Consider the following 18,068-nt stretch of genomic DNA (forward strand, 5'->3'; position numbering starts at 1 on the left):
TTTTTGTCCATTTCTTGATTTTATCTGGGACTGAAAATAGAAATTCCAAAAACCCAGTGAGAAATAAGTCTTGATCCTTCTGTTTTAACCCAGGGAAATTTCCCCTGGATGTAGAAGCTAGAGAGGGAGTTTTGCCTGGGAACTGCTAGGTCACTGCAATTGAAATAAGAGTCTGACTTTTCTATTTTGATTAAAACTGAAATGAGATACTTATCCCAATTCTATCATAATAATTAGGACAATCAGATTCAAATTCTGTCTCTTCATGCTCTCATCTTAATTGATGTAAATCTGGAAAAACTCCACTGTAACCCAGGCTATGGTTAATGCTGAAGCCAGTGGCATTGGCTGTTATGTACCAGTACTGCCATAACCGAGGACAGTTTGGCCACTTCTTTGTTTCTCAGAAAGTACAACTTAGTTTCCATAGCCAATCTCTGGCTATTTTTACATACCACAAACAGGAAAATACAAAAACATGACAACATCAGAGAAACTTAACCTTTTGCAGACTCACTTCCAGAAGGGATGTTGCGGGTGTTTTCAGAATGAAGGAAAACGATGACAACAAAAAATTAGGGACCAGCTATGCAAATGAACAAGAAAGCATATAATATATTATTCTGTAATACAAAAAGAAGAGATCTGACTTGATTGCCCTATTATAAATTTGCTAAAAATACATATATATATATTTATATTTTATATATATATATATAATTTTTTTTTATCTGAACAGAAAAATAGACTACTCTGGAATGCATGAAAGTCACATGACTTTTCCATACATCAGATACTTATAAAGCCAACACAATGGCAAACAGAAGGTACAGAGGTAACTAAAACATCTGTACTTTATTCAAGAACTATTTAAAGCCATATTCTCCCCAAGTGGCTGATCCTAAAGCATCTAAGGTAACACTTGTTCTGTTCAGTTACCATAAGCAGAAGTGACTGACCAAACATGAGCGCTTTGCTGAAGAAGTTGGAGCCAATTTGGAGCTGCTGGGAAGCCCACCTCCCCATCTTGCTCCTGAGCTTCACGAAGGGCATCAGTGCCACGCAGTCCCAATCACTCCGCTGCTTTACTCAGTAATTCTACTGCTTGCTTTGAAATGAGGCATTAAGAACTATGGGAGATCGTGTTATGGGGAACTTACCAACAGAGAGAGAACTTGGCTTTAGAGACGTTGTCTTTGTAATGAGTTTTAAATACCCTTGTTGTTTACTATAAACTGTACCAGTCATAATTCTGTCAAGACATAAATATACAATAGGTACAAATATTAACAATACATTACAACTTTACAGAAGAGAATACTGTTTTCCTTAGAAATGTGAATCTTATTAGCTGCAAGGGAAGAAAAGGCTACAGTTTATCACAGCCATAGTTGCCAAAGAAACCAACCGCCTTGGACTCCTTCCTGCGTGCCTTGCACAGACAAATTCCCCGGCATGTGACACTCGGCATGTTGAGAAAGGGAATGTGCGTTCCTTGGGTTTTCTTTTCCTCTTTATTTTTTTTCTTCTTTTTCTACCTTTATAGACTCTCAAACCTTTCAGAAAACGTGGATTTCACAGGAGACTGTTTTGTTTTATTTAGTTTTCTGTAAGTGTGCTTAGGTGAAGTTTCTAAGAAAAGGCACTGAGAAATCTACTGCAATAAGTGACTGCTGCCTTCCTTTGTTCAAGGCTAAAACTCAAAGGATCTTTGTTTGCTTCCTAGTTAAGAAAACTGCACCCATTCCTCCTGCAAATATATATGTTCTATATATATATATATATATTTATATATATGTATTAAAAATGGTGTTGATGGCGTAAGACACAAGCAAGAGCAGACATCACACGTACATAGTCCTTTCAGATACGATGTCTTCTGCAGCAGCAGCAGGTGAAACTGTCATCTTGCTTGATCCAGGATACACAGTAAGTTCACAGACCTGAATGCCACATATCAGTGATTAAACTGCACACTTTAGCTTGATGCAAGAGATATTGCATATTTGCTCCTACTTTGATGAGCTCTGGGAGATATGTACCAAACAAACTATAAAATGAAATTGTCTTTCTAGTATCTATAGGATTTAGTGAGCACTATGTTTTCAAAGCACTGCCTTTCCTTTTGTAATGAGTACAGATTTAGTCTACCATAGCTTTACGTTAGAGTAGATTTCCCAGTGCTTACATTATATATATGTGTATTATGCACACACACACATATATAGGTACATACTTCATAATCAGACTTTATTTCATTAAAATAAATTAAACATACTTCCTTTTAACTGGGCACAAAATGAGAGCTACATCTTCATACACAAATAAGAAAGAAATGCTCTTCAAGCATATTATATGCTCAATTTTAAATTATTTGCTTTCTATAAGAAATCTATAGGACTTTGGCTATTCAGACTTAAAAGGTAGATTTTTAATGATACTTTTGAATTTGGCTTTCAAAAGTGACTCAATAAAATGCTACTTTAAAGGTAGGACTAAATAGATGATATAAGATATGTGTCGTAAGTAAACACACAAGGCAAACAGAGGGCCTTTGGTTACAAGGAGAGTTGCACCAGTTGATTATCAGTTAAAAATGATAGAATCCTTGATCTATACATTTTTGTCAGTGCCATCTATAAACCAAATACATCAATTTGGATGAAAGTGTGGTAAATACTACACTATATGGCTATATTTAAATATGCTCACTTTTGTGATATGTAAAATATGACTTTTTTTCCACATGAAAGCATCAGCTCTAAAAATATTTAGCTTGGAAATCACTATTACTTACTTTATCAAAAAAATTGTCCCTGATTTTTTTTTTTTTCTTTTTACATTTGTGCTGATGGCAGACATGAATGATCACTGAAACATAGAGGTTATGTTAAGACTGTTCTCGTTAAAATTTCTCATTGCCACTCTATGGCCTCGGAAAGCCATAGAATAAATCGGTATTTAAAGCTTATCTGCTGGAAAGTCACTTTACTTCTTCGTAACGACTCAATCTTAACTAGCAATACGTCAGTTCCTTTAAGTACACTTGTATTTACTATGGCCAAATCCTAAAGTCCTTCACCAGGCAAAGAGCCCATTTGGAGGAATGGTGGTTTTGACTGAGTGAAGACAGAGCAAAAGCTGAGGAACCTCAGGAATTGGCCCTGTGTAAATACCCTGGAGAGCACAGTTTGCTCGCACGGAGTTCGAGCAACTCACTGAGTTTGAGTACCTCCCACGTAATTCTCTGCATGACACGAGGCCTCTTCCACTGCCAGCGGGCGAATTCGTGAGGTGGTGGCTCAGGTCTCACTTGCGCATTCCCTAGGGCCTGTCCTTGCAGGAGGCAAGGAGGACGTGTGAGCAGTGCCTTGGGCTGCATCCCACCGCCAGGAGCCCAGTGGGACAACCGCTCCAGCATGCGTGAGGGTTTGTGCCACGGAGAGACCTAGCAAAGCTATCATTGTAACCCATAACAGTTCCTAAAACAGATATGTGCTTATTGCTTTTGTCCGTACATGCTGCATTCACTATTATGGATTACAGACAGAAGTACTGTACAGCTCGGACGGACAGACAGTTACATTCAGGACCAACCAACGGCTTTTTCACAAGGGGAAGGGACAAAATGCAGCGGGCTCGCATGGTTATAGTCTTCCTCCAGCGTGCGCCTCCGCTCCCGAGTCCCATGCCTCCGCACGCCCCAAGACTTGTTGCATGCAGATAGCTACACGCCCCGGCAGGTGCTCCAAAATAGGTCAGGAAACACTTATTGACAGAGTTATTTACAACTGAGTTTTACAGTAGAAACGGATAACAACACAAAAGATTACCATCACAGTTATCACAGGACAGGTTGTGACTTGCTACCGGTGTGTAACAAATCACAGTCACGACAGGAGGCACAAATTAAAATAGTGCTTGGTTAAAGTGCTTGATTGTTACACTCTGCTATCCTACTCCAGCATTGCAACAACAACAACAAAAAGTCAACGTAAAGTGCTTTTCCCCCCCAGTATTAAAAACCAAAGACAAATTATTTCCTACACAATTTGACAGAACTTTATTGAAACAATAATATTTTAAAAACCTAGGCTGGTGGCTGCTAGTTCTGTTCACTTAAAATGGTCAAATCTTTTTTTTTATTTTTTTTTTATTTTTTTTCTTCTTTCACTTAAAAATGAGTGGATGCTATTAAAACATCAGGCCTGGTCCTGCTGTCTCTGGCAGTCTTCCTGTGCTGCTGGATGCACCAACACGACAGGAGATGCTCCCACCCAACCTCCTCACAAGAGAGAGCACAACCAGGCCCGGGGCGGGTAGCTAAAGAATCCCTCTTTTTGCATATTTATGTAACGCTTGCATATCTTTCACCACGCCACGTGGGCGTGAAAAGCTTCAGACCAACTGGTTCCTCTCCTACACCAAGGGCAAGACTTCAGCTGATGCCTGAAGTCAGGGTGCGGGCGGGAAGGGTAGGACCGAGGAGCCGGCCATGCCCGGACCAAACCTCAGGGCCAGCTACTGCACTTGGCCATCCCTGTATGGCCGGGAGCTGCCATGGTGCAGCCGGGAGCCCAGAGAGGAGCTGAGCTCCCCTTCTAACCCCACGCTCCCCAGCTGTGGGAAGGGGGCTGTGATGCTGCCGGAGATCCCTGCTTCTGCATGGCTCCTTCACACCTTCCCAGCATGGGCTGTGTGTGCCCCAGGGGCCATGTGCTGGCCCAAGGGCAGCTTTTAATTTTAGCAGAGGGTAAGTGCGAGTTTCACTACGTCCTAAGGGGTGTTTGGAGTTAGATACAAGTGGTGCAACTCACCCTGCTGATGTTTCAAAAGAAAACGTCAGGTCCTACAGGATATAGTATTGTTAAACACACACAGAGCATTTTAATAACTGGTTTCTCTAGACCGCTATTTGTTTTAAATGGTTTTCACTTGGATTTTTCTAATAATGCAAGTGTTCCCTGTTACCTTTAGATATAATATCCATCAGAGAAAGCTGTAAATGAGGAACAGCTGCCCTGAAGCAGAGAGCATTGTGTTTTAGATAGCTTTATACCAACCCCAGCAAATTATTCCAGAGTTCATATCTGGCTGCCTTGGCATCCTTTATGGAACTAACGCAAATCAGGTGTTAATATTTCCAAAAGGAGCTCTAGCGTTCAAGGGGAATGGATGGATATTTGGTCACATTGGCTTCACTGGACAACATGAAAGGAGATCAATGTGTGATCATGATTTGCAATCCTTATTTTTTACTGATGTGGGCAATGTCTTTAGAGTTGTTTCAGAGAAGGACATTTTCACAAACCCACACTGGACCTCCCCTCAGACTTTTAGAAACAGATGGCTTGTTTCAGCCAAGTTCATGCCATGCAGAAGCTCTTTTTTTTTTTGTTTGTTTGTTTGTTTTTTTGTTGTTTTTTGTTGTTTTTGTTTTTTTTTTTTGAGTTGACTGTATGGACATTCCTTTAAACTTTCAGTAAGTTCTCTTGGAGCCTGTTCAGATGCTTTGATCATGTGTGTTAGCATGTCCTCCACTGCCTGGTAATACGTGGACTTCTGGGGAAATGTGATTTTCTAGTCTGACAGTCTCCTGATTGCCCTGGGTTCTTCCAGTGATACCTTCCATAGAATAAATGCAGTTTTGCCCTATTAGCTTAGGGGAGGTGGGTAAAGCAGCAGCTTCTAGATGGTTCTTCTCTGTTCTATAAACATTGTCCTTTTGCTTTAGATAACCAATGTTTGTAACATTGTACTTAGGACTCACATTTCCAGGAGGACTTGAATCATAAAGCAGCTGACCTTCGTCATCAGTGTCAGCATCTATGTATTTGTGAATACCGGCATCATGGAAGTTGAAAGCTATGGCTGTCTGTGTCTCTGGTGACTTTGGAGGTGTTCTCGCACTTGCAGTTGTGTAGATGGAGGTTTCTGGGCTCATGAGAGATCTGTCAGAGAGTAAAGAAGTATCTGTGACGGTGGCAGCAGCAGCTCCCCTGCTCTTGAGAGTGTCTGGATATATTCTCAGGACATTTGATGCTGGTACTAATGTGCTGGCGTCCTCCTCCATGAAGTTGACTTTCAGAGATCTTAGTTTTAAAGGGTTACTGGCCTTTATGGAGCTTTTTGGACTTTCTATGAAAAAAGCAGAACGGTGGCTGCCTTCAGAGCTTATTTCTGCAAATCTGGCACTGCTCCCTTCTGCTCTGCTCTGCTCCTGAATCACATTAACGCCACCTTTGCAGGGAAGGGTAGCGAGTGGGCTGTGGGAAAACCTCCCGGAGTCAGGGAACTCTGCAGCACAACTTATGAAGCTGTCAATACTGGACATGCTCCTCATGTCAATGATCCCATCGGTGCGAGTTGTCAGCAAGGGCACCATAGGGCCAGGAAGGGTCTCCATTTCTAGCTCTTCCTTTTGCTTTCCAGGTTGACTTGACTCTTTAGTGTTAAGGTTTGGCTGTGACTGAGTCTTTGCCATTTTGTTATACATGTCTTCTAGCTGTTGGACATTCAGGTGTTGGGGGCTTGAAGATGACCTAGCTTTTTCTGGAGATCCTTGTTCTTTTGTTTCAAAAGATTTACTAGAGCTAGTTTCAGAGAGCGTTCTCTTGGTCCATTTCCATTTGTTGGGAGATAAATGATTGTCCTGAACTTTATCCTTTTTGGCTATGCTTTCTCCATTCTTTTCAACCACAATGTCCATAAGTTCTATGCTTCGGGCAAATGCATCCTTCATGTTCATGGAGACGATACTACCATTCCTTTTGGCCCTTTCAAGAGCTTCTCTGCGCTTAATGGCTTTCTCTTGCCTCTTCTGCTCTTTGTAGAACTCAGAGAAGTTATTGACAATAATTGGGATAGGAAGAGCAATCACCAGCACTCCAGCAATGCAGCACAGTCCTCCTACTATTTTACCTAAAAGTGTTTTGGGGTAGATATCTCCATAGCCTACTGTTGTCATGGTGATTGTTGCCCACCAGAAAGAAGCTGGGATGCTCTTGAATTTTGTATCGTCCTCATCCTTTTCTGCAAAAAACACTAAGCTGGAAAAGATCATAATGCCCATGGCCAAAAACAAGATGAGTAAGCCAAGCTCATTGTAACTTCTCCTCAGTGTAAACCCCAAGGATTGTAAACCCGTTGAGTGCCGGGCAAGCTTTAGAATCCGGAGTATCCTCATAATCCGAAATATTTGGACCACTCGTCGTACATTTTGGAACTGAAGTACACTTTTATTGGATTCTGTGAGAAAGATAGTGACATAGTATGGTAGGATAGCTAGCAAATCAATAGCATTCAGTGGGCCTTTGAAAAACTTCCATTTCTTAGGCGAGGATAGGAACCGCAAGAGGTATTCCATTGTAAACCATGCAATGCACACAGCTTCCACATGGGCAAGTTGAGGATTATCTGTGGTCTGCCCAAATTCATCCATGCCTTGTAATTCAGGAAGTGTGTTTAGGGACAAGGCAATTGTAGATAGTACAATAAACATGATGGAAATGATTGCCAAAATCTGGAAAGGAAAGAGAAGACAGTGAGTTTGGCTCAGAATATATTACATGATCTACCTTCACATTTCACATGTACCATCACATTAATACACATGGCTGTGCTTCCATTTATGAATTTCTAGACTAATTTAGCTTTTAGTACATGGAAATGCATCCTGAAGTGATTCTATTTTGAAAACTGGTTTGAGTTATATCAGATGCATAGAGCAGATAAAACATCTACTTTGACTTCTGGTGCATTTATCTATTCATTTTCAGTGTGTTCCAAGCAGCTAGGATGCCAGAAGGACTGTGAAGCAGTTCACAGCGGGACCTTTTGATTAACTACTAATTAGGTGCCCAACAAAGCCCATCTGGACAATCATCTCTGAAATCTAAGCACGAGGGAATATAATTGTGAATGCAAAATTCAGTCACAGTGATGTCCTCCATTTAATACATGGCTATGTCTATTATTTTTGCTTGCCTGTGACTTATTATAGTGATGTATGTATATTTTCACTACATCTCAGTGTACAAGTAATACACTCTTTTTGAATGATTCATCTCTAATTTGAAACTTGACAGTTGTGAAAGACACAAAAAATTTTCTGAGGTTTTCTAAAATATTTTGAGACGTGAGCTTTTCTGTGTATAACCCAGCTCCTCACCACAACAAGGGAAGAGAGCAAACCTAGCCAGATGAACGGAACTGCACAACAATGAGACAGCCTGGTAGGGCAAATCCAGCCAATGGAAAGCTCTGCCCCCGGCAGAAACCAGATCTTGAGAGCAAGAGTGCAAAGAGATGAGAAGGCTTTGCAGTGAGAAACCTCTCTGAAAAAAATCACATACACATGCTCAGCTCCTGGGCCATTGACTTTATGCAGAACTGGAAAGCATGAAATGCTAGATTAGCATGTTTGCAGCGTTCAGATACTGTAGGCAGACTGTCCTTCCATATCTGTTTTAATTCTGTTCTTTCCAGTTTCCCTAATTACGTTTTCTTTTAAAGTCATTTGAAGGAGGTTTTAGAGCTGACAGACAATTTGAGGAATGTTTTTTTTCTACTAGTGGGTTCTTTCTCTAGCTTGTTAATTGGGTAGGAATATATCTAGTTTCTTAGGTTACTGCCAAAATACAGAAATGATATCAAAACACATGTATACGTGACTAATGTTTTATGCATTCATGGCAGTGTAAGCTGGTCCCTTATGCTTGCTTTTCTTCCGCTTGAGATAGAAAAGAAGCATAAAATCAATTGCAAAATATGTGTGTGATGACTAAATACGCAATATGAAGCAATGAATTATAAGATGTATGACAGGAGTTCTGCATCATGAATTGCAAATCTGACATGCTCTGAGCCCATGTCCTTCCTTGCCCATATAACTGGATAGTAGCTTTCCTCAGAGCAACATCTCTCAGCCAGCTTCACAACACCAGAATATCCACAATAACCACCTGGGGCTCTGCAGAAAGAAATTCTTGCAGGATTTCTCTTCAGACAAATCCAGCACAGATATTCTAGTGGTCAGGAGATATCAGACTGTTGGATGCACAGTCCCTACAGCAGTACAAGCCTTGTTACTGTACAAGAAACACGCAGATGCAAAATGGATTAGAAACACTTTAATTGTCTCTGGAAGAGCCTCAATTCTTCTCTGAAGCTGAAAGACAGAAGTGTTATGCAAAGGTTGGAAGCTTTACTTGAATTAAATTCAGCTTGAATTAAATTCAGCTACTGCTTTTGGAGAAAAATCAGCTCACACACCTTCAAAAAATCCAAATTTAAAGTAAGACTTTCAATTTTGACAGTTTGACTTCTAAAAGCGTTCTAAAATCTACTTGCAGGTTAAAAAACCCTTCCTAATCAATATAACAAAAAACATCTACATTTAAATCACTGAAAATGTAGCTTTGATTTGACCATGACACTGCAGACCTAGTAATTTAATCTGAAGAATGAAATCTGACTAGAAACAAACATTAGTTCCATTAAACAGCCTGTTTTCATTGCTTAAATTGCATTAAATGAAAAAAAGTGAATGGTGTAAATGCCTTTCTCTGCAATGATGGGAATTTTAGAGTATCATCACTTTCAGTTATTTAATATTTACTAGGAGAAATGCAGGGAAGATTTCCTTTCTTTTTAAAACAGATTGTTTATAAGAAAGTTTGGTGTTAGGATTATAAAAATGTATTCACTGAAGACAATCTACTGATAGGAAACAAATAACTTCAAAATGAATCTCTACATTTCAGTTAATTGAGTGTTAGAAAGAGGTCAGCAGAAATACAATCTGGCTTATGAGCAATCAGAAGCAACCATCTAAGCTTACTCATGGATTCTGCTTTTATTTGGCTGAAAGAAAAGGTGAAAAATGAGGTGAAACTGGTGGAGATATTTTGATAGAGGACTTTATGCTGAAGTGGGGAGAAATTCAGATTATTTTTGCAGATTAATTTGAAAGATCACCTCCTAAAGACCAGAGAATTTTCCCAGAAGCAGGGAGCCACATCTGCTTTCCTAGAAGGCTCTTTCAGTGTTTTGCGGTGATTTCTTTGTTTACAACTTGTGATTTCTGAAGGTGTTTGGGATGTTTTCAATAGCAGTTTTCAATTTCTTGCTGGGCTTTATCTCTGCCCACTATGCACAGAAGGGCTTATTTGTAGACCTAGATGTACCTAGTGTGTTTTATCTCCTTCGCTTTCAGTGTAAATATTAACACTCCATCTTTATTCAGCGGATGCCATCCAGAAGCAGTAATTGGTGTCAAACCTTGTTTCTTTTGATATACTTTCCTGCTTTGAAGATCAAGGCAATGCCAGATGAACATAAATTTGAAAACTAGGAGATCTGAGGGTAAAATTTGTTTTTAGTCTAGCAGATCTAGCCATGGAGCAAAGCAATAAACAGACAGAGACATTTATCATTTCTCCAGCAAGTAGCAGCGAGATGTTACCTGTATTCCTAAGATAAAGATTTTCCCCTTTGTTGGTCTGCTGCAATCATACATCTTTAGAAGGCTGTCAGGGTAAGAAAAACTTCCAAATGTGGGTTGACTGTCCTCAAGTATTCAGAGAACTTTTCAGTTGAAAAATACCAAAACAACAGAGGATAAATTTATCCAGAAGGCGTTTTAGAGGATCCTTCTCTGAGACATGTCTTGTAGTATGCACCACCCAAAAACCCACCTGAGGAGCAGCTCTCTGCAGCAAACCGGATCCAGTTGCTGTTGCTGCCGAGGATTAGCAGTGCATTCAATGGCACAACTCTCTATACCAAATTATTTACAATCTTGTATTTTAGATTACAGAAATGACCATCTGTCTGTCTGATAGGACTTCCTATCACAGACATACTGATTCTCTGGCACTGCAGCTTTTGTATTTTCTACTGTCAGTAATGAGACACAGAAAGTGGAAGGAAAGATACACTACCAAGAGTGCTTATCATAGAATCATACAATCATTATGGTTGGAAAGACCAATAAGATCATCTAGTTCAACCACCACCTCATGACCACTCCAGACCCATAACCACAGTGCCCACTAAAAATACCTCTCAGTGCAACATCTACCCTTTCCTCAAACACCTTTAGGGGTGGTGACTCCACCACCTTGTTGGGCAGCCTGTTCCAATACCTCACACTCTAGGGGTGCTCAGTGAGATTGGCAACACTTCCATGCAATTCCCACCATTCCCTCCTTTCTTTGCTCCTTCCAGGTTCACTTTTGAGCCATGTGCTTCTGATGCCATGTCCCCAGGACCATTTCTTCTAGCAGGTTGCATGAAATAAGCTGTGTAAGTTTCCTTTCTCTATTTCTGCATTTGCACTTACATTTCACCTGCTGCAGCACACCATAAATGGTGAATTTCCCCATCAGGTACTTTACTCAGTAGCTTGCAGCGGGTGTTGGACTGACTCTTAAGGAAGCACTGCCTTGCAGTGCACGACTCAGTATGTATAGGCAGGATTCCAGAAAATAGTCAAATAGTCTGTTCTGCAAAGACTTTTACTGAGTGAATCTGTATTGCTGGTATGATTTTTTTGTGGAAGCTGAATAACCCAAGGGCAGGCAGGGCAAGCTTTTGAATGAATTTAAAGCACTTTCCTGGAAGTGATTAGCATGATTGTGCATACAGGCTGGTTATTACAAATGCAAATGAGACGTGCAAGCTGATTATGTGAGTAAGTTGCAGAATTTGGTGGGCAGCAAAACTGCGAGTGCTATCTCACAGGTGGGGTAAGTTTCAGGCAGTGTTAGGTTTGGTAATATGCATCTGGTCTTTGCACTGCTAAGAACCCTAACTAAGGTCAAAGTATAAGACTGGAGATTCTCAAAGCCATTAAAATTAATGACAATAGACTGTCCAAATCCCGTAGATGGCTCTAAAATCCCAATGTAAGCATCTGAGCTCTATCTGCTCATGGCAACATGCCCTATACTTTTTCTGTCTTCATCCTCAGTAATGAAGCTGATATAGAAAGGAGAAGGGGTGGTGTGTGGGAGAGAGTAGGAGGGTGTTTGAATATAGATAGATTCAATATTCTTGGAAATACGATGAGGAAATTGTTATGTAATCAAGAAGTTCAATAATGGTTTAGTCTAATGCACTTTTTTAGCTCCATGAGGACATGCAGAATAAACTTGGCATCGGGACCAGGTTTCATTCATATGCTCCATTTACTAAGGGATTTTTCCTGCAGCCTTCCCATTTCCCCAAGCAAACAGTATATTCAGAGTCAGACTGCCCAGCTCCCTCCTGCCATGCTGATGCCAGCCCATGTCTCCCCAGGCCGTGAGACACAGATCATAATGCATTTTGAGCCATACCCCACAAAAAAAGATGGAGAGTTCCTTAATCTCCTCCCCACTTTGTGGAGCACAGGAGAATATCACCCACTCACGGCAGATATTTATTAACAGGGACTTGCTTTGGGAAACACCTCTTCACTAGAAAATGCCTACTTATTCTGAAACTCTGCAGAAAATTCTCACTTCTGATGCCATGATTCTGGCCATCGGACTTTCAGGATATTTTTATCTAGAAAGCACTGAGGCCATTAAAAATATTAACGCTTTTTTCTTGGATTGTGACAAGGAAATGAGGATAAAGAGGCAAGGAAGATACGCACAACTTTCAGTCCTGTTCTTTTGTGTGTGCATAGAAGGATGTTAAGATGCAAATTAAGACCTGCACAACCCCCAACCAAATCTCTAGGTCCCTCTGATTTCTGGGGAGTAGAAGCCTATGCTTACAAGTTGTACCTGATCTGGCACTCTCCATGCCACTCCTCCATCTTGAGGCTCATTTCCACCACAGGCTCTGTCCCCTGGATGTGTAGGACCCTACACCATCAGCCTACATCCCTGCAGTGCTCTCTGTCATTGTGTGCACAGTCTGGGAGAGCTCAAATGCCTCTGCTCTTCTGTAAGCATTACCGCACAGTATAAAACCTATGAAACCAAAATCATTTCTGTTTTGTTTTGTACTGCCTGAGATCTTAATTTTGTCACTGCCTGACAGAGTGCACACTGAATACTAGTTAATTCCTTGATTTCAGCTATAGCTGTAGTAATACTATCTATTGGGAGACTACGTCTACTTGGCCTAAAAGGGGGTACAGTACTTCTGCTGGTTATATGACAGTGCTTTGCTTACACACAAGCATCCAGAGCTGCTACTGCAACTGCTGCTGACTAAGCTGAAGTGGGCAGAGAAGTAGCCTTCAGGCATGACTGCCTGTAAATTCCTTAATGCTGCTAAGAACATGTTTAGTTGTCAGAGAGCTATCAAGCTCCATTAAATGATAAATGGTGTCAGTCTTCCTTTTAAGCAAAGCCCAGATGCAAATGGTGCGCAGGAGAAGAAAATGATAAATGAATGAAAATACTGAAAAGGCAAACTTCAAAGGCATATGCTGCCTTCAGACATCAGTACAATAATAGTGCTTGAGAAAGGATGAGAGGGGAGCATCTGTCCTATTTCTGCCACTGGGGAAAGTTAGAAAAGAAAACAAACACACAGAAGCTTAAATTTCCTCTTTTTCCCCCCAGGTTTTAGGTCCCTGAAAGGCAGGCTGTAGTGAAACCCTCATGCACAGTGCACAGAGCATCCCACCTGCTCTTAAACACTCTACAGGAAACCAGGAAAGCATGCTGGGAAACCATGCTGGGTTTCCTCTATAGGAGATCCAGTATTTTTCCAGGGCACATTTATTCAGAACAGTAGTTTGTTTCATTCTCTTTTCTCACAATTTGTACTTCATTTTCTAATTCTCTTTTTCTTTTTCTGATTTTATTTACCTTTTCTTCACACATCCAGGTCACTTTCTTTCCTATCTATGCTTTTTTTATTCCCCCTATCCTAATGCCTTCTGTGATCCTTAGTCTGACATAGCAGAGTGCTATACCTCAAAATACAATTCCATTTCAATAAGAAGCAACACGTCATAGTGTCCTGTGTTGGTGACCAGCACCTGTCTCAGTGTTACAGCAGCCTTCTATTTCCATGGGTTTTGCTGGCATTATGGCAAGGCATTAGCTGTTATCATAGAATCATTAAGGTTGGAAAAGACACTCGGATCATCTAGTCCAACCACTAACCCATTACTACCATGCCCACTAACCATGCCACTCAGTGCCACATCTGTCAGAGCCAGACTGTAGACCTCCCTCCTCCCAGATAGAACCATCCCTGAAGCTTTGTGCTCCTCTATCAGATACTTCTCTCTCTCCTGCTTTCTCTCTTCCATTCAGTAACCTATGGTTTGAATGCAGAAAAACAAAAGAAAGTAAATTCCTAAGCACTCAGCAGCACTGAATGCCTGGGAACTGCTCCATAAGGTCCTTTTGTGGTTCAACTCTGCACCAGGAAGAGACAACACTCATGAGTAACTCCCAGCGTCCCAAGAATCTGCTCAGCCTCAGTCACTGTCTTCAGGGGCTGCTGAGATGAAAATGTTGGGGTTCACTGCTGTAGATGTGGGAGGTTTTATTTAATGGTTAAATTGAATCAGGAATGCGCCAAGATATAGCATGAAATCAACTAAATGTAATTTAGCAAAAACTATTAGCTTGATTGCTAAACCAGCCTTCTTCTCATGAATATGCATGAAAATAATTGATATTAATTCTTTTTGAATCTAAGGCACATTAGTCCTGCATATTACAGTGTGGAATCTTTTGGAAGACTAAACCAATTCCACTGCCACTTCCTTACCAAAAGGTATAATTAGTTTTGCTGCAGGGAGATACACCTCATCATTGATACCATACTGGGTTGTCACATAGCAAGGAAATTAGAACAGTGCTCCTTGTTTTGTCTGCAAAAAAATGGTGACCTGATCAACAATTTTTCCAGAAATGCATTAGGAGAAGCATAAATCTGTTACAAGCATCAGCTGTGCTAATGATATGAACAGACGGGGAAGCCTTCAGGAGCAGTAAATCCCTACAGAGAGTGGAAATATCCTCAACCCATTGAGAATGTTTGACACTAACACAGGGTGGAGGTACTGCTGCTTGGGACTGGCTGCCATCAGTCAGCAGGTGGTTTGCTCATCACTTCCTTTGTACATTTTTTTCTTCCTATTTTTTCTCTTCTCTTCTCTTCTCTTCTCTTCTCTTCTCTTCTCTTCTTCTTCTCTTAAATCATCCCTATATCAGCCCATGAGTTCATGCACTTTTCAGTCTCCCTCCCTTGCACTTGTTCAGCTGTCTGCGAGGCTAAACCACAACACTCGACGCCTCCTACAGTGCATGGGAGACTTCTCCAACACATTTCAGAGTTTTTTCATATTCAAACTTAGAACAAGGGCACTTCTTCTGCCTTCCAGTCTGGGAAAGATTTACTTTAGTGAGACAAATCCTCCTGCATCAGGCTGCAGCCCTACCCTGGGCTGCACAGCCCCACGCAGCTGCCCACATGCGTACAGCCTGATGTAGGAGGAGCTTTACTTGCAGCTATTGCCTTGGTGAGTAAGCTTTGTGCTCACACAAGGGATTACTGATTATAACTGTTTATTGCTGCAAAGAAGTTGAATATGTGTCCCTCTTTTTGCAAGAGAGACATACGAAGGCTGCAGATGATGGGAAATGTCACTGCAGGGTTCCTTCTAAGCCCACAGCACCTCCCTAGTTCTTAGCCCCTTCTATAATGACATAACTCCTGCTTTCCCTATCAACGTCTCTGTTCTCTCTCCTGTGCACACTCTGTTTGCAGACATCAGGGCTGATGTGGGGACACAGCCACATGTGGATCCCCCTCCCAGCGTTCCCAGGGCTTTTCTCTGCAGCCCTTTAAAACACTCAGTTCACTTTGTGTTCGCAGTCTCAAGCACAGATGGTTCTTCCCTTTGTAAGCACTGAACACTTGATTAGCTATCACATATTTAATAAACAGCAACAACTATAGACAAACCAAAGCAGCTAAAAATGAATCCTCAGCAATTAATCATTCATATCAATATGAGACCTCAGCAAATAGTAAACAGAGACGGTAGATACAGAATCTATTTGAATTCTGCTCAGAAAAGAAGAGGCAGCAGCTATATAAGAGTTTGATCTCATCTCAGCACGACAGTTTCGATGCATTTAAGCTATAAATACAGGAAATGAAACAGAAGTGTCAAAATATATACTTTTTTTTTTTTTCTTCTCTTTTCTCTTTTTTAACTTGCTTTTGAGTTCAGAAAAAGCTCTTTGAAGTGTCAGCTGTCAGCCTGGGAACTCCTCTTGTTTCCATGTTCACTGACTTCTGGGAGCAATGGGCATGACACTAACTGCGTAGTAAGCTGTTCCAAAGCCACAAGAAGCAAGCACCTTCCACTCTGGACAGCCATGGGCTTTCTGATATTTTCAGCATCTCTTATGATGGCCTTTCCTACGCTGCTACATAACAGCATATCATCAATAAACACTGCATGGGCATCACACATTGCAACCTCTTCCTTCTTTCTACTCCTCAGCACAGCCCTTCGAGGTCACCCTGCTACTGGCATGCTGCCAGCATGGTCCCCAACCTGCAGGGCAGGCACCTGAGCTCCATTCTTGCTGCCATGGTACCCAAGAAGTAACTTCACAACAAAAACAGATTTTTACTTTACCACTCCTTTTCCAATGCTCACAGAACTGGAGAAAAAGTAGAGATGAAAAGAAAGAAAAATAAGAAAAATAAGAACAAAAAGCCATCCTTTTTGTCAGAGAGCACTGTTTGTTTTCATACTATCCCCTGGGGATCTCTGTTTGTTTGTTTTAATGACCATTTAATTGATAATTTGCCCTTTACACTAACAAAGTCACTGAAAATTGAAAAAAGCAGCACTGAAAATGTGCTGCATTTTAGTGAAAGTTTATTGAACAGAGAAAAGGGGTGAGAGGGAGAGGCAAGGTTTGCTATACATGGCAGATGAGCAGTGCCAGGTGGTATACCATATTTTAATCAACGTGCAGAATAGCAAAGACCAGCACTGAAGATGAAGGGAAATGATTCACTTCACAGGGTTTTAGCACGTTTTCAATTGCCTGTTTTTGTTCAGGGTTTCTATGTTAATATAGGATGATACCACACTATACACTGGCTGGTAGAAATTAATCTTGTCACGAATGTACTTCTTTGAGAGGCTGAGCCTCCCTGAGCTCTTAATTTGAGCTGATTTGACTGTCTCATTATCATAGCAGCAGATTTTGGAATAGCAAAGTTGAACCTTACTTGAACTTGTTGGCTACATCAGCACTGTTTTTCCTTCTCCTCCCCACCTCCATCCATGAATAATACCAGCATCACTTTTTTTTTAATGCTGCTGAGGCCTCCTAGTAACTGTTTGCTCAACAAACACAGCCAACATGGTGCATTAAAGAGACTGATTTGTGTTTGCCAAAGATAGAACTTGTCATATCAGAGAAATGCTCCATTTTGATGTCCTGGGAAACACAGGGCTTTCGGTCAAGCATGCAGTGCCTTTATCTCGCACATCGAACAGGCTGCGAGCATGACAGCTTTGGGTTTTGGAAAATACATACCGTGTGTGGACGGGGGCCAGGTTTCTTTGTTTCCCTGTTCTGAGATGCCATTGCAGTTCAGCTGAGCAGTCCCAGGCTCGGGCTGCTGTTTCCATCTCAGACCATGGCTCTGCATGGCTCATACTCCCCACTCACTGCTGTGATGAAGATCTAGTGTGGTTCAGATGCTACCATTAAGGCTGTGCTTGGCTAGCAGAAAACAACTCAGCCCTCTGTGCATATGGCCCGTAACAGGCCTGACTGGGCTCTGCCTGCAGCAGAGGCATCCATCCCTTCCTTCCCCAATAACTCTCCTCAGGAAGAACACAGGTGGGTGGGAGCAGGACTGCGGTGCCTGTAAAGGAGTCCTGCAACCCAGTGCAAGGTCAGCCACGAGCCGCCCCGTGGGCTCGCTGAGCCGCTGGATAAAGCTCTGTTTCTGATCAGGTTGCATTATCCCTAACGAGCTCTGGCAGACGCTTCAGCACTCTGCTCTTCCACTGAGACAAACTGGTAAGAGCCACCTTCTGAGGGCAGCGCTTAACTCTTTCCATGTGT

The 18,068-nt window shown here is 41.4% G+C and overlaps 1 protein-coding gene across 1 annotated transcript; it reads right to left on the minus strand.

Annotated features, from left to right (window-relative positions):
• Positions 1–6: 6 nt before the first annotated feature.
• On the minus strand, positions 7–12,808 carry KCNB1 (potassium voltage-gated channel subfamily B member 1). The gene is made up of 2 exons (XM_019622091.1): positions 12,777–12,808; positions 7–7,553 (listed from the first exon to the last, which is right to left on the minus strand). Exons 1-2 carry the CDS (start codon positions 12,806–12,808, stop codon positions 5,504–5,506), a joined length of 2,082 nt encoding a protein of 693 aa, XP_019477636.1. The 3' UTR covers positions 7–5,503.
• Positions 12,809–18,068: the final 5,260 nt, after the last annotated feature.

The sequence above is a fragment of the Meleagris gallopavo genome, chromosome 22 (genome assembly GCF_000146605.3).
Source record: "Meleagris gallopavo isolate NT-WF06-2002-E0010 breed Aviagen turkey brand Nicholas breeding stock chromosome 22, Turkey_5.1, whole genome shotgun sequence".
In the NCBI taxonomy this organism is placed as follows: domain Eukaryota; kingdom Metazoa; phylum Chordata; class Aves; order Galliformes; family Phasianidae; genus Meleagris; species Meleagris gallopavo.